The sequence below is a fragment of the Hetaerina americana genome, unplaced genomic scaffold (assembly GCF_022747635.1).
Source record: "Hetaerina americana unplaced genomic scaffold, ioHetAmer1.1.p SCAF_6, whole genome shotgun sequence".
Classification (NCBI taxonomy): Eukaryota; Metazoa; Arthropoda; class Insecta; order Odonata; family Calopterygidae; genus Hetaerina; species Hetaerina americana.
In genome coordinates this window covers 33,405,528-33,430,764 of record NW_027287205.1, presented here as the reverse complement: position 1 = coordinate 33,430,764, position 25,237 = coordinate 33,405,528, and the positions used below count along the sequence as shown (strand labels likewise).

The following is a 25,237-nucleotide window of genomic DNA, read 5'->3' as shown; positions in this document are numbered from 1 at the left end:
GCCGTGCAATGTCAAGGGGTTTGGGGGGGTAAGGAGGTTGGCTGGAGAGGGGAGGCGGGTCCGGCGGCGGGGTTAGGGGAGGGGGAATGTTGAGCGGCTCATTGCCATGGGGAGGGAGGGTGGGGGAAGTTAGCACGGGCGACGGTCGAGGAGAGGGGGCACGTGAGGGGGGAAAGACGAAGAGGGGGGGGGGGGACAGAAAGGTAGAAGCGTGGTTGCCGCGTGTTTCTGTAGGGGAGGGGGGAGTGGTGTGGTGTTTTTAAAGGATAGAGGGGAAAAGGAGGAGAGGGGAGGGGTTTCTATAGTGAAAGACCCAACAACCATCGTGATTGGCCGACACAGTAGAGGCCGAGACTTGGTCGGGAGTGCATGTTTGGGGGGATTGTGCGTGAAGTGGCAGAGTTATCGTGGAAGAGAGCGCGAGAAGCGGGAAGACTCGTTCCAATCGCTCACGCTGCTCCTCTATGTTGTATGGGGGAGTTTCTGGAGCACGGAAATGTAGCCGAGGACTGACTTGCTCTCCTTTTCGTCCTCTACTTATTCTCCTTTGGTAGCCGTCGCGTCCCTTTTCGTTCGGCAACGCCGGTGTCTCCGGCCGCCCGTGAACTCAAGGCAGTGCTCCCGTGGTCTTCATTCAACTCATCTCCTCTAAGGCGTTATCTCACACCTTTCCCTCTTCGGGGAGAGCGAAGGCGGCTTCTGTGTTTGTGTGTGTCGGACGGCGCGTGGTCTCCTCTTCGACGGTTGAAAGGAAAAACTCTAGAATACGCGCGCGCGCAGGCGTCTGTAACGAATAATACACAAAAGGTTTTCTCTCCTGGGGGTGGGGAGCGAAGCGGTCAGATTTTTCGCGCGGGATCAACCCCGTCCGCGAGAGAGACCACGCTCTTTTAAGGGAGGCATCATCATCGTTCTATCGAGCTGCCACTGTTGTTGGTTGGCCCTACTCTCTCCGTCACCCCGTGACGGCTAGGTGTTCGTGATCTCGATTCCTGTGGTGGACATTTTTTCCCTGCTCGGGCGTCATCCCTTTGGCTTGATCAGCACATTTTGTAGTAATATTATCACGTCCCCTCCTGTGTCCACTTGTGAAGGCAACAAGACGGGAAAGTGTGGACAAGGGCACGTCGTTCCTCGGTGGTGTCGTTTTTGACTGTGAGGTCGGTTTTCGACACGTAGTAGCGAGGTTAAGAGAAGAAAATCATCCCTCCAGACCACAGGTGGTGTTTGTTGACTCGTGTTTCCCGATCTTGGATTCTATCGCATAACCCTTATGTAAACTGGTTTCATCCCTAATCATGCGTTCAGGTTATGTGAGTCCGTAGTTTCGCCCTCCAGTCGCGTCTCTGAAACTGCGACCAGTCTAGTTGCACCCGAGTTTTGTGTTCGCAATTTATCGAACCCTTAGATAACGAGGCCAGATTACCGCCTTCCATTTCTCACGAGCAGTTTGACACCCTTGAATTGCGTCCTCCCGAGTCAAGAACCAAAGTTACTTACCGCAATTCGCACCCTCTGGTTGCGCACCCAATTAACGTAATTCAATTGCATCCTCTAATTGCGCAAACCCAAGTTCCGTCCTTGAATCACGCCGTTGAGTTGCGCACCAGCCTTAAATATACAAGTTCAACGCGCCCAAGTGAAGTCCTCCATTTTGCACACGCTAGTTACATCTTTCAGTTGCGCTCCCGGTGTGCGTGTCAGAAGAGTTTCCCACTCTAGTTGCGCGCCCAAGTTACGTCTCGTACGAGTTGTCCTCTTAAGGTATTTATTTCAGTTATGCATCCGAGTCACGCCCTTCTAAGTTTCACCTACTAGTTGCGCCACCAAGTGGACGTTCTCCAGTTGCGCACTAAAGTTACTCCCCCAATTCACCCACTCCAGTTACCCCGCTAGTATTTTTTCAACCGAATTACATCCCGTACCTTATGGGTACCCAATTTACTTATCTCAGTAGCGCACACAAGTCACGCCCATGAGTTACACCCTTTAGTTTCGCCACCAAGTTACACACAACTTGAAACTCGCACCTATACGTTTACGTGCTTCCGTACTCGGGAGTATTCGTCGCGACAGATTATTTGGTTCATTCCGGGGTCACTTTCGCAACCTGATTGGTGGTGCGCCTGCTTCCGGCTGCCCTCAGGAGAGCACCAAGTGCACCGTCCGCTCTCTATCTCTCTGTGCCCGTCTCTCCAACACACACGCACACACAGACACGCTAGAGGGAGAGAGCGAAGCGTTGAGCGCACCCACGGGTCGTTGCGTTCACCCGTAAATGCTAATAAATTCCCCGACCGCCGCAAGCCGTAGCAACCCCGCCTCCTCTCCCACCCTCACTTCCTCTCTCTCTCTCCCTCCCCCTTTCCCCTCAAACACTCTTCCCCCCTCCCCCACATAATCTCACCTCCTCCCCATCGGTGAGCGGACGCCCGTGAATGTGGCCCCATTGTGTGCCACCTCCCCCGACCTCGTCCCTGTCGCCTTTCGCTCAATCCCACTCCCCTTAGAAAAAAAAATCCCCCGTCTACTACGCCGGCGTCCGCGGAAAGGGTCGGAAAGGTTTTGCGGGGTTTGTCGTGGTCGAAGAATAAAGTTAAGAAAAAAGGGAATAGTCCTCTCAGATGCGAGAGGTTGTGTGGGTGGAGTGTTTTTTTTTCTTTTCCGTGTGAACGGGAAAGATATTCCGTGCGTGAGTGTAACGTCTTCCAGACACGTACACACACACACACACTCCTCCGTTTGGTTCGTCCCGAAATTTCCCACCTCCGGTTGAAATCCGTCCGCCCCGCGCAGAGGTAAGGGAAGGGCGAAGAAGAGTTGACAGGACTAGTCTCTCCGTTGCATCTCGTGGTGCCGTCACGGTGGGAAAAAAATAATAATCGAAGTCGTCAGGTTTCCGTTGAGACAGAAAGAGGGAAGAACCGCGCCAGGCATCCTTCCCGGACCCGAAACCAGAAGGAAAAAGGAACCAGTGACAACCGTATATTCCCAACATTTGCTCCGTGAAAGAACGAACCACCGTTTCCCTTCCTCTTTCTCCTCCCAACAAGAGGTTTTTTTTCCGCGTGCTTGCAATAAGGCTCTTGTTTTCCTCTTTGACCTCGTGCAGCGAATACAAGATTTTGTGGGAAACTTTTCCTTTATTTTCGAAAGAAAAACAAAAGTACCGCGTCGTGCGGTGATAAACCTGGTGTGTTGGTCGTGAGAGGATTTTCCTCGTCTTCATCGAGGTAATAGAAAGGCCCACGCCCTCGCCCCACCCCAAAGCACTCCCCTGTGGAATTATTCCTTTTAGCTGTGTATTTGCCTATGGTCTGTCGGCGTTGTCTTCCGTCGTCGTTTGGTTATAGAAGAGGATCCGTCGCCATGGATACCGTTTCGCAGTTTCTCTTCGGGTTCCTCTTGCTGCCAGTGATGCTGATTCTCGCTTCGACCGACACAAAAGGTGAGCTGGATTTAACATCTTTTCTTCATCACATTTGATGATTAATATTTTAAAACATCGAGAAATTCTTGTTAAAATATCGAATTTTATGCATGCTCACACAAATGTTCGTCCTCGAATATAAGATGGCATGCTTCCTCAGGAGAGCAGTTGGGTAACCATTCGTTCGGAAAAAATCGGAAGTCTGGATCTAATCAGTTCCGTGATGAATTCCGGGAAAATAAAAGAGGAATTCTATTTTTTTTAACTCTGGAATATCAATATGGTGTTCTGGAATCTTCGCCGAGAAAGTTGGCCCTTTTTGTTGTGAGATCAGTAATTGTTTTTCGTAGGTCATCAAGTGTGCTGGACCATGCAGAAATAATAAATGCCATAGGGTTCGATTATACCAGTGGTACGTGTGGTGATGACCTCCCAAAAAAAATACCACACAAAATCCAAAACATGAGAGGATATAATCGCGGAAAAGACGTGTACTTCAGGAAAATCGAAAAAAATGGAATGCGAATCTAAAGAATGTCTGTCCTCTTCGATTGCTCTTACTGGAAACTTTCTTCTTTTCATTTTTTTTACGTGGTAGTTTCATGCGCTAGAAAGTGAATGCATCTCTTAGACTTCAAACTTTTTAAGATTTAGGTTTTGTTATCCTTAGTTTCGTTACTTTCTCTAGTTTCAACAATGTAGTTAATGGTTTAGCTCAACTCATTTCCACAAAATTAAACCTTTTGGGGGATACGCCCTCTTGGCAGTAGAAAGGTCTGGAGGCACGGAATTTGAGTCTTGACTTGGCACATTCACCCGCCGATGTATGTATGTAAATGAATGTTTGGGCTCTTCCTGGTGGTCCGCGCGTTTGAAATTCGGTAAGCAGATGGGTGGGTGCTGTGGGTGCACATGGGAGTTGTCCCCGGAATTCAAAACCCAAAAAAGGTTTCCCGACGCAACCTCTTAAAAGCTTCGTAATCAACTCGTTGTGGAGGGCATTTATCGTGAGAGTCAAATTAAAATAAAATCGAAGTAAACCCGTGATATAAGGACTGATCCATAGGTGAAGGAACATATTGTCATTTCTAACGTTTTCTACGTAATTGCCTGGACGTCACAATTTGGTGAACGCAGGCTTTTTTGGTTTTTGTCCCAGCAGTGGCAAAATGGATATCTAGGGTGGTTCTTATGTGTACCAACCCAGACACACGTTTAAATCCCCATAGGTGACATTAATATATTTATATTAATTATGGTAGCCTACAGTTTAACGTAGACTTCGGATGGATAAAAAGGTCAACCACTTTAACACTTCCGAGAGCCACGTAAAACAAAACAGAGTGGCACCCTACGCTACAGTTAACCCTTCAATTCTACATACGCCTTGCCTTCCTTCTTTCCGTTCCAACATCTTCTTCTCCCCATCCCTACCAAAACTGCCCCAACATTCACTTCTCCATTATCGTCTTCCACCTCCCATCACCAATTAAAATGCTTTGCATCCAACTTTCTTGCATCCTCTGGATATGCATAGAACTGACTCTCTCCTCCCCCACCATGCTTCGCACTTCCCCTTTATGAGGGTAAAAAGAAACTTAACATTTCCACCAAAGTGATATTTATATTTTTATATTTTTACCCTCATAATGAAGGAATTCCGCAAAGTCAAACCTGAAAATGTCATGTTCCTCTTTATATTTTTCCTTCCATCCAGTTTAACGTTTTCCATTTCCAGCATTTCAAAAGCCTCTATCCTACGGCCGTCATCTTGCTTCAACGACACACCTTAGAAAACTGCGCTCCACATAAAAGTTGTCGCTAATATTTTCTTGGCTCCCCCCCCCACAAGGTATCTGTCATCAACTCTCACCTCCTTGTAAAAGCCTCTTTCCCTATCATAATTCGTCTTCCCTACTAACTTGACTACCTTGGTCCAAATCACTTACCACAGAGTTTAACTATTCCAACTGAATATAGCATATTGAGTGGTAATGGAAGGTTGAAATCTGTGGTAGAGGGGGTGCTTGTCATTAATCCCCTGCTACTGAATACTTATTTGCCTAACGCTATTCTACATTAATTTATTCTTTATTACTTAAGTACTTCATAACATTTTTTATACTTAGGTTGATACTTATCTGCTACCTATGGTATCAGATTTTAAGTATCGAAAATAATCTAGTGACATTTGGCAGCTCCATGGTGTTCTGTTTGAGCAGTTTTGAGGATCCAGATCTATGGATGTATCCATGGTTTTCCGTTAAATGTAATTATGTACATACATTCTTTCATCGACAACTATTGGAATCCCGTTTTCATGACTCTGAAGAAAAATATCACCCTTTACACCAACATTTCTCTATTATTCCTATGGGGTTTTGTGTGTGCGCATACAATATATATATATATACACACACACACCCATACCCACTCACACATCCGCTAGTGTATGTAACTGTGTTTGAACTCCAAGCATTCTACATCTAAAATTAAGTTTCACTTAGTTTTTAGTTGGGTTATATTTTTTTTGAAATAATTCAAATAGTGCAGGTTAGGATAGCTAAATATGCATGCATTACAATATCTAAGTGAGATTTATGAGAATGAACTTTCTTACGCCTAAGATATAGCTATGAGACTTTTCTCCATATGGTCCTTCCCTCTTCTGTTCTCCTACGTGCGATATATACAGGAGTAGTACTTTCTCTTTCTTCAATTATTGTAACTGGTTCATGTGATCAGTTTAATCGATCGTCATTCGGTTATGCGTTTTGGTCCTTGGTTTGACTTTGAGTGAATTTTGAGAAATGGGTCATTGTCTACGCACCCCTATAATCACACTCGTTGACTAACGAGTTATTTCGTAGTCGTAAGCGTAAATGAAAAGGATAACTGTCTCGTGTATCTTTTAGTGTGCATTATATTTGATGCCATTCATTAATTAATGATGTAATTCATGTATCTTACGCATGCATCATAAGAAGTAATGAACATAAATCAATAATTGGTTATTGTTGCACTCTGTCGATCCAACGTGATGCGTAACTGTTATCTTCAGTACCATCCCAAGTCAATGTTTGCTTTCGCAAGAATTCGGCCGAGTGTCCGTGGTATTCTTTCTCAGTTCGTAATCGTGATCGTCCCGTACCGGACACTTAGTCTATCCCGCGGGCCCGTCGGCGCAATGTAAGGCAAAGCCCGTCGCCGTCAGTCGCGTGGGCGGACGTACCCCCACTCCCGTCCATCCCTCTTCCTTTCTCCCGGCTTACCCCTCCTCTCCTATAAACCCCTTCCCCACCTCTTTGGCTCCGCGGCCTCCAGGGGGCAACCTGTTGAATGCACTCGAGCCGGCCACCCCGGCGCGACGAGTTGTTAGGGACGGGCAGGAGGGTGGGGGAGGGAAAAACAATTGAAGCCAGAAAGTGCGCTGCGTTCTCGATGGGCTATTATTAACGCGTCCGCGATAACGGCGTTATCAATTATCGCGGGCGACTCGAGCGAGTCGGGTCCCGAGAAAGTTGCAGAGGACGCCTTAAAGGGAAAGAAATTTTTAAGTCTGGCGACGCTCCCGGGCACAGGTGCGCGCATAGCGCGATTCCTCCTCGCGCGGAATAGCGTCGAAGAAAAGAACTGAGATGAAGGTAGAAGAATGAAAGCGGACAGCCATCCCGTTCCCGTCTTCTGCTTCATGCTTCTTTACAAGCGTGTCATTTTTTGCGATGGGCATCCAAATGAATGAAGTTCCCCTTTGCCACAAGTCAGCTGCTAAAAACCCTCGTAAATTATGGAAAATTTGGATTTTTAGGTAATGCTATTAAATCCTGGATTCCAATTCGTCAGCTTGGTGGTTATTAGTGGCTCGTCTCTTGTGCGTAGAGCAGTATTTTTTCAATCAGATGCCACAGTGTATGAACTTATTATTAGAGAATCATTTCACTTTTAATTAGTAGCTAAAAAAAATAGCCACATGTATTTGGTGCATCCCCTATACAAAATCAATTCCTGGGGTACGATGTGAATGTTAGGTAGTTCGATTCAGCCACTTCTCCAGGTTCAAAATCATTCTTTATAATTATTTTTAAGTGCTGCGAAAATTAGTTATGTTGACAAAAAATGTTCAAGGCTCACCTTTTAAACAACGCTGTTAATGCTTAACATTTTATGTGTCAAATGAATTTCTACCTAATGAAAATAATGTAATTATGATAATGTTTATTGCGGGTAAATGCCCAATTTATTATACAATTATCAAATTCCATGTTTTAAGTATTTATACATCAACCATCGATGAGTGTAACTAATTCCTATTTTTTGTTTGATCGTCGAAGGGTGACTTATTGTAGTTTCGGATGGGGATTTTTGGGAGAGGCATGGAAATACATCATTGTACCTTTTTTTTCTTGTATCCTTTCAAAACCTTCCTTAACCGGTAGAATGTCGATCGCCGTTCGTTTACGACTTTTGTTCCTTCGTTTGACCTGGTAAATTCGATTAGGGTTGAATATTCGAGCCCTGCAGGACTTTTTTTTAGATTAAAGTGTAGGTCAGCGTGTGGGTCTCTTAAGTCTTCCTTGCCAAATTATGTACCTTTAAATGAAGTGAGGTTCAATGCTAGCAATAGTTCATTTAACACTAATCAAATAGCTTCGGACGGAAAATTTTATAAGGGATTCAATATTGATAAGAAAACGATCTTTGTTAAAAATTCAAAAAACCGTAATGTCAAGAAAAAATTATCTCTATTGGTAGTAAATTGCTAAAGTTTAACAAGCAAAGTCGCAAAATATCATCACCTTTTTCAAAGCTCAGGCGAAGATATAATTATTGGGACAGAAAGCTGGTTATCCACTGATATTGCCGACGGTAAAATTTTCCCAAAATTCCTTTCCATTTACAGAAATGACAGAAGGAATAGAATCGGAGGCGGTGTCTTTATTGCAGTTAAAACTTCTTGCGTTTGCAGGGCTGAGGTAATTTCGGGTAATAATTTGGAAAGCGTTTGGTGCTCAATTAAAAGTCCTCGATCGAAAAGAATTTATGTAAGCGAATTTTATAGACCGCCAGTCGAAAGAGATAATTCAATACTAGAATTAGATCAGTAAATCCAAGATTTCTTATCCCAACACAATGATCGCGACGTTATAATCGGTAGAGATGCCATCTCCCATATATTGATTGGAGTACATATAGTTTTAAAACGGGCGATAAAGACAAATATATTGCGAATCGCAATTGAACTCTTTTACCTTGAACTCCTTGCATTAACTTGTCACTTCACCAACTAGGAACGATCATATTCATGATTTGTTAGCAACGAATATTCCCGAAAAAGTCTTAATTGTGGAAACTATAGAAGGAATCAGTGACCACCGGGCAGTAAATGTTAAGCTTCGCCTCATGGAATCCGAAATAAGTAGTTTAAAAGGAAAAGTTGCTTGTTTAAATAAGGGGACTACAATGGCCTAAAGTGCGTGCTACATAACCAATTTGTAAGTTTTAAGAAAGATAGTAATCACCGAAATACTGAGGATACGTGGAATCATTTCATTGATATCACGCGCTCAGCAGTCAAAAGTTCATTCCCAGTAAATTTATAAATGATAACACGGAATTACACGGCTCGCAGGTCAGCGGTTTGAAATTTTTGTACATAGAATTCTTATAATAAGTTATGTTTGTGTTAACGTGTATTCTTTAAACTGGCGGGAAAAAATGTAGCCTGCTGAAGAATTACACAATATACGCCAAATTCTTATTATGATTATATATACAATATATATTAAATGTGATATATGAATAAGGGATTGTCGCGGATGGTTTGCGTAGTCATGTCACTTTGGCGTAAATGTGCTATTGTGATATTTGGAGATACGCCAAGGATACATTATTTATTATGCTGTTAATGTAACCCTGATGTGTCAATTACCGAGCGGGTGTGTGAAGCATGTTAACCTTGTTTGTTTAGTAAGGTGGGTGTGACGGCTTCAGCGCGGATATCCATTAATCTTCGAATGAACTGTAGATTTTCAGGAGTTTCTTCATTAAATTTCTGTTCGGATTTTTGAAATTCGTTCGGAACGTTCGATACTTATGTATATACATTTCTCAAGTAAGAATTACATTTTTGAAATTTACATATTTGATCTATCGGATGATTTCGCCAGAAATATCTGTCACGAGAAAAACCACACATGTTGGGTGAAGCTGATGCAGCGACTTCACCGAGATTTGAACGCGGATTTACCGGTTTGTAAAGGAATTCCCTGACCAGTACATCGCCACACCCACATTCGTGATTGCGTATGTGATGAGTGAAGTTTTTTTAAGAGATTCCCTTACTCTTAGTGCAGTATGCCTGCGTCAATTCAAATATTTTCGTCCAGATTACGCCAGTGACGTTCTTCACCATACCCCTCGATCTTTTTATTACTTGAACGAGCGTCCTTAGCAGACTCTAATTCTCGGATAAACCGTTTTAAATTAATTAGTTTTTTTTTGTTTTTAAAGTTTTGCACGGAATTTCGTGGTGATGTGTTCGACCGGAAACTGCTAATGAACGCTGGAATAAATTTACAATTGAAATTCCGCACCATGTAAATTACCAACGTACGGACGGCCATTACATCTCGCATACTCATTGGAAGTAAAACGCGGCCGTGAAACGTGGTTCGAACGTTTTCGGTCTCGAAATAAAAATCCGAGCAAGCAATACTCGAATGACCTCTGATTTCAGTGTTAACCAAGAAAAAGATAATGGCGGAGGTTGAGCTGTGACTTATGAAGCATTTACTGTTGTTTTACTAAGTGGATTGTAAGTAGGTATATGTATTTTGCATCAATTCATTCAGGGAAGGTCGCCTCGAAATGAGTTGGGTTGTTGGATTGGCAACTCTTTGGGATCAGGGTGGAGCGTAGAGGAATTATAATGTGTCTAAATATGCGCCAGTTGTTGTAGATCAGCATTCCCCCAACTTTTCCTTTGACCGAACACTTAATAAATCCTGAAATGAAAACAGAACACCTGGGTTTTGTCTTTTTTTCTTTTGGTTAAGTAGACGATAGAATTGAATTGAATTTAGCAGGTAAATATAAGAGTAAAGTAAGCAAACCAAGCATTCGTCCTCAAATTTTAATTTGGGAGAAGAAAACACTGAAACAGCAAATCGAAAAACAATAAAAATAAAGTCAAGTAAGCCAGTGTTTGCGTGCGTAGTAAACATATCTGTTTTTATAAATTAGATATTTTTTTGGGTCTTTGGAGTCACAAATTCTTAAATATGTGGCACAATATTAGACAGCTCAGATCTCATATCCGAGTGTTTACTTGCACTTTGAGTTGGTTGCGCCATGATACAAATATGATAGTCCTGCCTCGCATAAATATTTCCTCGTAAAAGGAAGTGCAGCGAGCCAACCTAAACGGATAAAGCTAGTTTGGATGCATCTTGGTACTCTTCTGTTAAAATTGTTGCAGAAAACAATTGCAGTTGCTGGTATTTTTGTTTTCAATCGAAGTCACTTTTTTAGTCAATCCGATTTTCGTAACAACTCGCAGTAAAAACGTCTACATTAGTTGTCACTGTAAATGGATTCCAAACCAAGGGGTCGTTCTTACTGGACTTATCTGCGGTATTCTACCAGCAATGTAAACCGTGTGCACATTGTTAGGCGCTGTAGTTCAATGGGTAGCGCTTCCGTATACTGTTCGGAGAGCCCAGAGTTTCGAATCCCTGTTGATGCCTATGACTCTCCTAAATTACAAGCTGTATTATGGTCACTAGGCCCCTGATAAAATAATAATGGTGGACCAGGGAAAAAACTCCCTTAAATTATGTTCTACCCTCACCCGTCAAAGCAAGCCTTAGAGTTGACTACATTGATGATAGGTATGTAAACACATCATCATTTCCTTCCTTTTTTCACTAACAATCGAAGATTTTAGTTTTCTTTTTGATGTTCATTGCATCATTACAGTAGCTTTAAACAAGTATATATTAGTGTCTCTTTGATTTTTATGTATATTTTATTTGAAGTTTGATGTGGGGTAGGGTGAAGCAAGGGATTATTTCTGTCGCTAGATGGTCCTTATAAGACAGTCAATAAATTGAAATTGAAAACGCTAGATACAGTTCCACATTCCTTTTACTTAGTCGAGCATGTTTCGGTTAAATAAAAGCATTATGGATGCACAGCTTGTCATTCTAAATTGTCTTGATGAACGTAAATTATTACCGAGTTAAGCCTGCTGTCGTTTCTGAAATTGAAGTCCAACTGTTAAAATTCTTCTTTCTTGGAAAAAATGATCTGGCGAATGAATTAAAGGTATGCCTGCAGACATATTGATGGTGTCATGAAGTCCTTTGAATCCCAACCAATGGTTCGCGAAGGGTTTTCTGTAGAGTCTTAGACTGAAAAAAAAATGCAAACAATATTGATTTAAAATTTGTTTTTTTTTATCACTATTTTGAAGTTTGCCTAAATTCGTAATTTTTAAAGTGTCAATTTAAGAAATATGAGTAATTTGTTATTTTGTGTTTTCTCCTACCCTGATTAAAAATCGTTTTTTAATGTATCGCTTCGTATAAATGGCACGTGATTCGAAAAAGGTTGGAAGCCTGAGATAAGAGAGTTTATAGAAAAGAGAGAAATATGCTTCTAAGAAAGCGAAAATGTTGGCGTAAAAAAAGTACCCTCCAAATTAACCATATAGAAATGAAACTTGTGTAAGCCAGAATGAGCATAGGTTTCGAATAAATGCGGTGGTATGCACCACTGGAGGGATTTTCATGGTGGAAATAGACTAGGTGTGGATTGTGTGGGTCGTGATAGAACGTGGAATGTATGCACCGGGTTTAAAGTATGGAAAAACGGTACTCAGCTAGTTTGGTCGCGTTGAGAAATTGGTTGAGAATCGATTCACCAAAGGGGCGTAAGAGAGATGAGTGAAAGGCTTGAGAGGAAGGGGGGGTGTTACCGAAAAAAGTCACGGGTGAATGTTATCGAGAGACTCTCGAAAGAAAAGGAATAATAGGAGTCTAAGGAACAGAAGACTACGTGTGAAAACTTCTTCGAAGTGAAAGAAATACTTATGCATGGACTGAAGAGTGTGATATAGATTAGTGGGATACACCCTTCGTAACCTAGTATCCAGGCTTTTCATTGCCTTATCCGAAGAGGTCTTGGATTCTTGTCATAGGCATTGCTGCCGAACGGTTCCGGTGGAGGTAATTCATTACAACCAGTCGATTAACAAAATCAACAGACTTGGCCGCCATTTGGTAGGCATTAGGAATATTGGGTAAAAATAACTCTGTATCCATTTTCCAGTGAGACAAGGGCTTGATAACATTGGTGAGAGTATTTGAAATCCGGTGCGATAGGCGTGGGTTGGGGGTTGTTGCAAATAAAATGAAAGTAATGCTGGGTTTGAGAAAGAGTTAGTCTAAAATTAAATATTAAAATAGCAGTCCATAAACTAGAGCGGGTGGAGCAGTTAAGCTATCTTGGAATTGTTTCGGACCAAAATGGTCGAAATAGTAGGGATGGATTGAAGGAGTAGAAATACGTTATTCTAAGAAGCATTCCCGAGAAGCAGAGAATTGATGACTGGGGACGTTTAGTAAGATAGTTAAGATACGGCTCGTCAATAATTTAATATGGACCGTGGTTTTTGAACGGAGCGGAAAGATGTTCATTGAAGTGGGCATGAAAGGAAAAAAACGAAGAGCTAGGCAGGGTGGGGAAGGAGAGGGGATTGCTGGGAGAAATCTGAAGGAGACAGGATTTAGGGATTCAGACCATTATGGGAATGGCATGTTGAAGAATGTTGTAGAGGGGAGGACGTTGGACAAAGGAGGAAGGGGAAGGAATCGGATAGACATGTTGGATGGGATTGAGGTTGGAAATATGTGGAATGGAAAAGGGACATACTGTGATGTTCGGGTTGTGAAATAAAAGTATTTCGGTGGAAATGAATGTTGTAATTTTTACCCCACAGTCGATCAACACTTAAAGAATAACTGCGATGTACAAGACGGTGTGACGAGGCTGTCGTTTTAGTGCGAGGAGACGAAAATAACTGAAGAAAAGTAACGAAGCATTCTAGGAAATAAGCAAAAGGCACGAGAGTTATTTTTTTTCGACTTGTGGTAATAGTTTCTCCTTTTTATTTATTTCCAAATCGTTTCTTTTAGTTCTTCTTATAATTCTGAATTTTATTGTTTAATTATTTTTTTTTGTTCTGGTCGTATTACCATTACTAATTATTGCCGCGACAAAATAAACTAATATATTAGTGCCTCGTGAGATGGCTGGGCCTTTCGACAAGCGTCTTAAAAACTGTAAACGAGGAACTGGATTGACAATACGAGACTTCTCACCTCATATGTGAAGTATGGTGAACAAAAAAAGTGCTAGGCTCGAAATGGCACGTCTATAGGCGATGAAATTAACGTAATACAGAAAGATGAAAGAATCTGTCCACGAAAGTATATATATATATATATATATATATATATATATATATATATATATATATATATATATATATATATATAGTATATATATAACAAGCTTTGACGGCAACAAACAATATAAGAACACATAAAAAGATCACTCACACGTTATTTCTTGATCATTTCGACGGAATTCAACTCCGTCTTCATCGGAAGAAATAGAAATAAAAAAATATATAATATATATTATATATATGTGCGGAGAAAAAGAGCACTTTTTGCGGCCATTTTTCAAGGTCATCCCGAGTCTTCGCTATTCCCTCCATCACCCCTCGTGCTCTCAAACGCGCGCGTGTCTTCTTCGAAGTCTCTGCTATGAATTCGAGTCGTGTGGATGGCTCCTGGACTCTTGTTCCCCTCTCCCCCACTCTTCTCTCGAGAGGATGGCTCTTCCCAGGCTGCTGTGAGGCGAGGGACGACCGTGCACCACGCTTCGTTGCGGACGAACGCGAGTCCAGCAGGGTGCCCGCCGACACACTCACTGACTGGCGATGTGCCTTGCGGGAAATTCTCGGAAACCACCCTGCACCATCATAAATGCAGTGTTTTGGATATTTCATGGAACGTAGGATGTTGCATGACTCTCGTTCGACGCGGGACCGTAGTGGGGAATTCTCTCTGAGGCCTGGAGAACACCAACGATGGAATTCTGCATCTAGTTGAAACCCTGCTAGCCATCGGTATGGTGCGTGGCGGATGGTGCATCCAAACCAAGAATTAAGAAAGCCAGGAATTGCGTCACGTACCGTGGATGTAAGAATGATTGCAGCAAAAGTTACTGTCGTATTAGGCAATAACAGTCAATGAGTTTGAAATTCTTGGCTGGAATACTACCATTAATAGTGTTAGTAGTTTGGAAGTAGTATAGGAGTTTCGGAAAAATCATCCCAAAAAAGGAAAAAACTTGATATCTGTGAAACATTTCTACCATATGAGGTAAGCGAGTACCAACTAAGTAACGGAAAAACTAAAAAGGACACCGAAAGGAAAAAGGTTTCCTTACAAGAAAAGAAACAAACAATACTGATACTCTTCGGAAACAGGTAATAGATGTTGGAATGATTTTACTCCTAACGAAATTACTTGGCACGACATTAAAATTCATATTTAGTCATTATAACCTCCATAACACTGAAATCATTTGTCTTTTATTAACTATTTTAGTACAATATCTGATTTAATATACGTAGACCAATGACTTTCCACGGAATAAATTTCACTGCTACTTCGAGGCATCGGTCTATAAAATATATTTCAAGGCTGATGCGTTGGAATGGTATGGGCAAATGTAAATTTATATCGAATGAGGATGTCATTTTTATAATCTCTTCACCTCGTCACCCCGGAAAAATGTAGCACGAGAGCTTGCTGAAAAGAAATTGAAAACATATACCAAGGGATTTAAATGTTACTTGATGTCAGGTTATTGGATTGGAAATTTGTTGAGAAATACCGCTGGAGACGGTTTTTATACAGCAATTAAATATGACTTCAAAGCAAAATTTGATTTAGAGCGATTGCCGTTTAAGTGGTTGGTGATGGAACGATTTTTATCGCGCGGGTATGTGCTCACTCACTGTGCCGTAGGAATCACGTTGGGAAAAAAGTTGAAAAATATTTTCTCGTGTTAATATTTCATTCGGGAACGCATTCAAGTTTGGGCTATTACTTATGCACGAATGTCTAAATCAAACAGCGAGTTAGTTCCCTCAACCTTATTGAACAATCTTCTCTCTCTGTGGTAGTAGCTGTGTTGACTGGAGCTCCGAGTCCATCATACTTTTAAATTGATTTGTCTCTCCTATTTAAACATTTTAAACCATCTGTGCAATGGGAATAAACAGATTCTTCATTAAGTCTCCCATAGTAGACCGCGGCTGACGATTTTTTTCAGGCGGTAGCAAAGTTTAATGAAGCGTATTGCTCGCCGCGTATTATTCATATGTTGCCGTAGGTGAACTGAACATGTTCCAACTTGCAACGGCCTCCGTTGATGCAAAACTAAATCTCCATAAATGCCACGTGATCCAAGCGCCAGGTGGGGTGGATAAGGCAGGGATAAAGAGGAGGGAGGTCATTTAAATGGTTAGGAAAAGGGAAGAAAGATTCTCTAAAAAAATGAAAAAAACGTGCCAATACATATGCATGCTAGTGAAAAACTGAGTTCCAAACAAGTGTTAATTTCCCCCACTGTGAAAGAAGTTAGGTATGCGAAAAAGGAGGGAATAAAAATGAACCACATCCACTTCTACGACAGACCTCCGCCATAAAAAGATAGCTCATACGTACCGGGATAAACGATAAAACGTATGCCATATATGCGTAACATATTAGCTAAAAATTTAAGATAAATTGAAATGTATACAGAAAAAAGAAATTACTCTTATAAAAAATATGATCATATCCCTTTTGAACAGGACTCGTAAATTCGCAGATAGGCTAGTTAGCATTAGGATAATTAATTTATTGGATACAGCCGACAGTTAAGTTTTAATTGCACCATAGGGGATAGGTGGGTGATTTGATTTACGTAGGATATTCAGGGAAGGTAGAAAGAATGGTTGAGACGAAGAAAAACTCCGAGTCGGAATTAGCCAACTCTTTAACGGAAGGCGCTAAGGGGTTCAGAGTTAAACGTCCCATCAGACGGGCAGCGAACTCCAATTCGAGTTCTCTCCACATAGCACCCCAAGGAGGGATCGGGATGCCTCTTAAAAATCCTGCCACCTCCGGGATTAGAACTCGGGCCTTCTGAGTTGGTGTTAGCATTAGCCGCCGTATCATCCCGATTCACGAAAGGACAACTGAGGACTAATCACGGGGTGTCAGTCTTTGGATATCGGTGAATTTGCGCCCAAGTATCACTGAAAGAATCAACGATGCCCTCAAGTATCACCGAAAGAATCAACGATGCACTCAAGTATCACTGAAAGAATCAACGATGCACTCAAGTATCACTGAAAGAATCCATCCTCCGCGCTGCCGGATGCATAGCGAATATTTTCGCCGTTCAAACTTATTTAGCTCGGTTAACATTCTCTCAAATGCCATTTCAGGTTTGCTGCAGTATTGCTAACATATCGGGACGTGAATATTTTCGAGCGATAATGGAGCAAGTGTTTTGAAGTCTAATTTGCTTCAAGTCGTCAACGCCGACGATATTAGCATGCGAGGATTAGCATCGTCCGAAGTGTGGCGATGACATAATCGGCAGCGAATGCGCGTCGCCGCGATGAGTAGCGTGGCAACCCTAATTAAGGGTTTAACAAGTGAAACTCGGAACCGCAAACGCTAAAAGAAAAAAAATGTCGGCTATTTCGCCAGTTGCAAAAGGGAGTCGGTTGCATCAGTTATGTCCTTCTAATATCAAAACCGAAAATGTACTATCTAACCCCCCAATTCCAATGACAGGATCTGAAAAATTCAGGTAATTACAGACTTGCATATTTTATTTATTAAAATTAATTCGTGCTCGTTAATTTTTCGCAAAACTTTGTTAAACCTGGCCATGGTTGAAGTATAAGATTCAAAATCAAGGCTTCATATTTACCCTCATAAAAAGACTCATTTAAACATAATGGTGCTAGTCAGCGGTGGGGTTGCCAACTTTGCTGAGCGCATTGGATAGTCAGTGCGATCTCTATGGGATGAGGATCGAAGCACGAAACAAATGTTTCGCGATTTTTAAGAAAGTATAAAGGTAAGTTAAATATTAAATTATGAGTGTATAAACCAGAGAAGGTGAAACAGTTTGCCTATCGTGGATGTGTTTTGGACCAAAATAGTCGAAGTAGGAGGGACATTAAAGAAAAGAATTGCGTTAGGAAAAGCTTTCGTAAGGAGAAGGGAATTGAAGACAGGGATTTTAAGTAAGGATGTAAAGACAGAGATTTTAAGTAAGGATGTAAAGAAAATACTCCTTGTAACTTTGATATGGAGCGTGGTTTTGTACGTAAAGTGTAAATGGTTGTTAAAGCGTGATGATTACGGTATACTACGGTAGTATTGGTGGCTTTGGAAATATGGGTGTGTAGAAGAATGGAAAGGGGAAGGTTAAATGACAGAAAGGAAAACAAACGAGGAAGTGCTTCGTATGGTGGGGGAAGAGAGGGGACTGTTGGGTGTATTTCATGGGAGACGGGAAAGATGGATGCAAAGCGTTTTGATTGGCGATGGAAGTTGAAGAATGTGATAGAGGGGAAGAATTTAGACAAGAAAGGAAGGGGCAAGAATAGGATAGGGATGTTGGGCGGAATGAATGGAGGAAGAAAGTTTGTCAAAAGGAAGAAGGTACAGGTATTATATGTGTTGGAAGTCAGGTTGTATTTTTTATTGGAAGAGACAAATAAATGTATCGTTGTAGCATTGTTTATCCCTGTGTCCATCCAAAACGTACCTTAAACTTTAAAATACCAATAATAATAATCGTATTAGTTATCTCTCTAATTAATGGTTAGTATTTATTCTATTTTAGCGTGGGAAATGATCAATTAATAATTAAATTTGAACGGGTCTTTTTCCTACGCAGTAAATAACACAATTTCAGGGGTAACATGTTGGGAATCATTCTAGATTAATGCAAACACATTGCTTTTCCAAATAGAATATTTTTATTATAATCTATTTTTACCAAATAGATTATTTTTTTTACAGCGTAACGAAACCTAGGTTGTAATAAAAATGTTCGTTACAGCGTAACCTCTATAAATCGTTACAACGTAACATCTTTAGGTAAATTTACCTGAAGATGTTACGCTGTAACGAAACCTAAGTCGTAGTAAAAATATTCTTGGTGGAAAAGCAAATTGTCTTCTTTCATCATCTCTACACAGTATTTCCCCATTAATTTCGTATGATATTTTAACTTACATGTGTTATCTTTCATTTGAGTGTTCCTTATTAATTGACAACCCGCGAAAGTTTGTCATTAGTCTCCATCGAAGCAGTATGAAATAAGCTTATGGGCATTCCCTAATAACTGACCTTCACCATTGCATCATCATGGATACATGTTTACTGCGGTCAGCAATCCCCAAGAAGGATGCACGACGTCCGGAAAGAAAACCCACGCAAAAGTAGGGGAAGGGATACGTTAAGGGCATGCATTCATTACTGACCTCGTGAGCCTTTCCCCTTAGTGTTGTGACCTTGAATTTGACTGGGTAAGGGAAAACGAACCCTTCAATGTATTTTCCACCTCCTTATTTTGATCGCCGTTTTCCCACCCTCGAATATAATGTGGGACTTCTGATCGTTTCCTCTCGGTCGAACGATAAATCCCAGCATTCATTCGTACGTTTTTGAACAGCTTAATATACTCGTATTGTTACGTCTTCTTGTTCTCCCGTGGCTCCCATCCCAGAGGCTAAAGTATCAGTCGAATGTTTTGCGCCCTTACAGGCATTATCTCAGACGGGCGACTTATCTCTCAATTTTGAATGAATCGGTGTTTTTTGTTATTACTCCCTAATATTTTCCGCACATCAAATACGTACACATACGACATAAGTTACGTCGTGGTTTCCAGCACGTATTCGAGGCCCTATAAAATCTAAAACAAATACTGCAGTGTTCGAAGGAAGCGATCGATTCTAATCTCATCACACAGGTATGTATGTATACATTATAATCGACTCTATACGCCACGTGAAAATCAATAATAATCAATGTCTCGACTACTGCCCTCTTCTGATTGTTACCGCTTAATTGTTACGAATGGCTAATGTTACTATAGTCTATATAATACGGAAAATGTATAGGATAAATATTAAATTTTGCATAAAATGGAGGAAATGTTGTGTATCAAAAATAGGGAGCAGGTTTTTTTTATTCTGTAAATTTCAATCTAATTTGTTCTCTCCGTCCAGTTTGATGGTGGTACACAATGGCTAACATTAATGAAATTTTAATATTAGTAATCTAAAGCCATTTCTGATGTTGAAAAGAGTTATCAGTGATGTCATTTACCTTTACCGTGATTTTGGTATTAGGTCTTCATAAGCCGTGGAATTTTCATAAAGTTGATTTTTTTGCGAACAAGCAGTCTCGGTTAGTCACATAAAAGAATTTAGCATGAAAATGTTATTATGTTTGCATGTTAATAGTTAAATACGACTTATAAGTTATGTTAAATGCCTATCTACGGTTTCTTGTATTAGTTTTCACTATAACCCCTCCGAATGTTAAAGTTTAGGTACCTATGTGTGGTAGGAAAAGCTTTTAACGAAATTAATTTTATTTGGTAGCCTACCGTTTAAGTAAGCTTCTGAATGGACAAGAACTAAACACGCCTACATTTATTAGCCTCTCCTAACAAGATACATATAACCTTACACCCTACACTACAATTAACACTTCTTGGATTCCTCATACTTTTTAACTCCATTCCGTTCAAGGTCCGTGTCCTTTTCTTCTCCCTACCTCGCCTGCTTAACGTTCTCCGTTCTATCAGTCTCCAGAATTCCATCAACAGTCAAAATGCTTTGCATTAGTCTTTCCTGCCTCTTTTGGATTTCTCCCAACAATCCTCTTTTCTTCCCCCACCATGCCTCGTTTGTTTTCCTATCTGTACATTTCACCTTTTCCATTCTTCTCTACGCTAATATTTCTACAGCTTTCAACTTACGCGTATCATCTTGCTTCAGTGATTAAATTTTCGCTCTGTACCGAACCGTGTTGCATAGAAAATTTTTTATCGTTTTTTTCTGAATATTGATACTCAACGAGCTTGTCACTGTACCTTACTCATAGTGAAAGCTACTTAGCGTAATGCCATTCGTCTTCTTTTTTGACAATCTTGGTCCAAAAATACTTTCAAGAGTTGTAGAACTTTCATTCTAGTTTAGATTTTTCCCTCAAATGTTCTTGTTTAACTTAGCCTTTCTCTCCTCCTCAAAAACTTCTTTATGTTTTGTTTAAATTGATCTCATCTCGTACCAGTCATACCGAGTTACAAATGCGCTCAGTAATGAATGTAAAGGAATGCTATTATTTTTCTCGTTGTGGTATGAAGACATGAGAGGCAGTAATTGTCAAAAATTGAACTCCAACACGAGTACATTCATCGATCCAAAACTTCTTGGCAACCCTAACATCCAACCAACTTTTTCTCCCACTCTTCATGCCGCTCAATTCGGTCGACATTGTCACGGGATGGAAAGGCTTTCCTTTCCTGCGGGATCATTCTTATTCCGAGGTTCGGTGCCCGTCGAAAACTTCTTAATCTTAAAGGAGTGCCTTCAAAGCCCTGAGTTGTGAAGTTTGACATTTTCCCATCATTATTCACGTAAGGCTTGACGTTTTCAAAGACCGCGAGGAGAAACCCGTTGTTGTCTCCGCGCGGGAATTTTTTTTTTTGGATCCGACGGAAATAAATCTTGCGTTAGATATACGTGTCGAATTGAAAACGCGTCGCTTTGATTAAGTTATGGTTCGACCATCCATCAGTTTTTTTTTCGTGTGTCGTTTTTGAGAGGTGACGACGAACTGGATTCCAAGATCGATCTATGGATTTAGACTTTCGACGCCCTAGGACTTTCGACCGTTTCACATTTCGTCAGCACGGGGAATCAAATCCGGATCAATGGGACGTCTTTCCTCATTGTTATTCCGGGGCCGGGGGTTTTGTTTTCCACGCGCGCAGTTGCCTTGGCGACCGCGGGAGTAAATAAGCAGTTTTTTTCCCCCTTAAATAGGGTGAGCCGTTGATCTCTTCCTTATAGTAGGAAACGATTGCGTATGGCCTGCTATAAATCTGTCGTGTGTTTTTTCGAACGAATTCCTTGATGAAATATGTCAAATACGTTTTACTGCTTCGATTCCAGTAAATAGCCATAAGCTTTTAAGTATTGGATATCACACAGATCTCCTAAGTATCGTTCCCATTAGCGTATTTAGTGGCGTTTCTTTCCGTTTCCTAATCCGGACAATCCGCTTTACTGATAATGTTCTTCTATCACTCTATTAAGGTCTGTATTGTTCTCATATTGTTTCAAATGTTATTTTTCTGGGGTTCATCCCCACAGGCCATATCCATTTTTAAATGAAAAAGAAAAGTTGTACGAATGATAGCTAATGTTAGATATGATGCCACTAGTAGTCCATTATTTAGGCATTAAAACCTTTTACCTCTTCCGTGTATTTCTATTTTTACTACTGTAGCATACACAAGAATGAACTTAAATACGTTCCCTTCTAATGCTGACGTTCACAATATCACTCTACCCGAAATATAAACAATCTACACGTAAATTTTGTGCACACTAAATGCATCTACCGAAAGCCCAAGAACATGGGATTTATTTTGTTCAGTAAACGTCCTCCTTTTCAGAAATCTAATATGTGTTTAGTGATCTTAAAGAGTAAATTAAGATATTTTTTTATTCGAAAGAAAGTTTAATAGTGTTGATGAATACCTGTCTCATAATCAATGAATGTGGCTGTTTTCAGCTTGAATTGTATCCTCATGTTTCTATTGTTTTACATACATATATGTATATTCTGCTTTGACAAAACCTATACCATAAGGTCTGCTGGTGAATAAATGATGATTATGATATCATATGATTAAACATAAATAAATTTTCCCCGAATATTTTACCTAAGTTGTAAATTATCTTAATTTTTCCGTTGGTTGGAGTAGGGCTTAAAAGAAAACGTTTAGTGTACTGGTAAATACATGTGTGATGAATGGCGGATGGTTGTTGAAAAAATGCGCTCTTGAATGTGGGCCACTAAATGTCGTGCTGTGATCCAAATACCCGCTACATATGTAAGTATGTATCTGGATATTTTGACATTATATGCCCCTTATGGCTGTGATATATTCACTATAACTTCCTTCACCCCCTGCCTCACGCCCTAGCGGTGGTTTGCTAGGTACTTTGTATGAATGAAAGAAATAAGTAATTAGTACCATTAGGTTTTGCATGTTCGGTGTTTTATCGATAGGTATGACGGGTAGGATGTGTTTGAGGGAATAAAACTCCTTTTTCGTCAGTTTGCTCTCGATTAAATGCCGCTTAGCAGTCATAGGGGTTTAACGTTCCATCTAACGGACTTTGCGCAGTCTCCGCCCAAGGAGGTATCGGAATATCGCTTATTAATGGTCCATCTACGCAGGGTTTAAATCTTTGCTCTCGGCATGATCTTCAGCCGATGAAATAAACCTACCAAGTCGTAATCAAATGTTTATCCTTCCATAACGTAGGAATGGCGTCATAAACTCGATATGTACTCAAACAGATGCAACAATCGATACTTCAGGGATTATTTCGTGAACATTTTTGAGATGTTGACTGTTGAAATGTTGCTTGTGGCAGTGAGAACTCATGCATGTATGAACGCAAATGAATTCCTCCGTGTGGCCCTCATCAGTATTTCAGTTTTTCCTATTGATATCTGTGCCATTGTATTTCAATTCCGTCGCAGCAACAGCGATTCCCATCAAATCACCTCGACAAGTTGAAGTGTTTTGTATTAGTAGAACCCTGGATTTTTGCAACAATTACAGTTTATGATTCCCAATTATTCCTGTTCTGTGCAGGCGTTATTCATTTCTCATTCCCGTTCGAATATTTCCAAATTGGATAAATACGTGTTCTTAAACTGACTCGGATTTCGATTCTGTGACTTTAGATCATTTGACTTACATACGTCAGTTACACTTATGTATCCCTGCATCCATTTTTCCTGTCTCCTTGGGATTTCTCCCATCAATCCTCTTTCCTCCCTTAGGAATGTAAATAAAGAAATACATACAATTATATATATATATATATATATATATATATATATATATATATATTATATAATACATATGTATCTAATTATATTTATATATATTTACATATGTATATATAATATATATATGTATAAATAAATATATATATGGGCGGAGATTTCGTAAATCAGTTAGGTTTGCTGATGACCAAGCTTTAGTTTGTCAGTCAGCCAAGGGGTTGCAAGCATTGCTTAGTGAATTGAAAATTCAGTGCGACAGGAATGGGATGAGAATCAATATTAATAAAACAAAGGTTATGCGATTTCCTCGAGAGAAAAAGGCCAAGCTAAACATTAAAATAGGAGGGCAAAAACTAGAGCAGGTAGAACAGTTTACGTATCTCGGTAGTGTTTTGGACCTACACGGTCAAAGTAGTAAGGACGTAAGGAGAAGAATTGCGCTAGGCAAAGAGGCTTTCATAAGGAGGAGGGAGTTGATTTAAAACAGCGACGCATAGTGTAATTGTATTCATATTATTGCGCTATCAATCCGGATGTGTAATGGATAGTTATTTCAAACGTACGTATCCTCATTCGTCGTTTATTTGCGTCTTGGTGCTCATATTGGCGCGGTGTTGCTGAAAACGAGAGGGGCGTCTCTTGGGGGGGGGGATTCGAGGCGCCTCACCCGGTCACAAGCAACGATGCGTCATCAATTCGAGGATGCCGATCGCCTTCGGGGGGGCCTGTTAAAGGTTTTTCCTTTTCTCTCGAATGGAATGCAGTACTCGAAGTGTTCCAACGGACGGAGAATTTGATGGGTGCCATTGGAATGTGTTCCGGGTCTTTGGAATTTCGATTTCTCTGCGGAGAGTTCCTTTTTTTATTCGTACTTGCATTTTATTTTTTTTGCAAATTTCAACTCGCCAATCTTGTCCAATTTCGTCGACAATACTGAATGCTTGTTCCTTCGTCGTCACCTCGTTTGACCAATGCTTACGTCTCACAAACGAACGGAGAGAGAGTCGTCACATTCTCATGTTGATGCCAAGCGAAAACGCCTTCAGACCGTAAAATCAATTGGTGTTGTTTGAAAACGGTGACTAATTAGGAGTGACAATTGTTTTTATGGGGAAATGATTGCCGATCCAATGATTGGGGGGATGAATTAAAAGCGCAGAAGCAGTGCAGCATCTGGTTTACCCGTTGGAGAGCGGAGACGACTAATATATCATCTTGGAGGAAATAATTCATTTCCCCTCCATTGAATTGGCCGTCCACTTCTTATGGCTTACTGGATTCTCGCAAGTGGGAGATTTAATTATATTTTCAAGTTGATACGACGTTTTAATTGTTTTTCCGATGCCTTCATTCAGCTTATTCATTCAGCATTCATCATTTCAGCTTTTTTTTCAATGGCAACACCTCTCAATCCATATTTCTGTATTGCGCGAATTTCTGTATTTTGCGAACGAAGAGTACATGGAATTTTTTGTGGCCTGCGGTTTCATTTATGGTGTTAGATGGATGAATCCAAATTAGTCGACTAGATTCTTAAGAAAATTTTCAT

General features: G+C 40.7%; 1 protein-coding gene across 1 annotated transcript in view; it reads left to right on the top strand.

Annotated features, from left to right (window-relative positions):
* Nucleotides 1-344: 344 nt before the first annotated feature.
* LOC139695501 (uncharacterized) overlaps nucleotides 345-25,237 on the top strand; it is a 321,860-nt gene continuing 296,967 nt past the window's right edge. Inside the window, exon 1 of the mRNA XM_071594295.1 lies at nucleotides 345-3,448. Within this exon, the coding sequence (XP_071450396.1) occupies nucleotides 3,313-3,448 (136 nt within the window). The 5' untranslated portion in view covers nucleotides 345-3,312. The remainder of the gene's footprint in view (nucleotides 3,449-25,237) is intronic.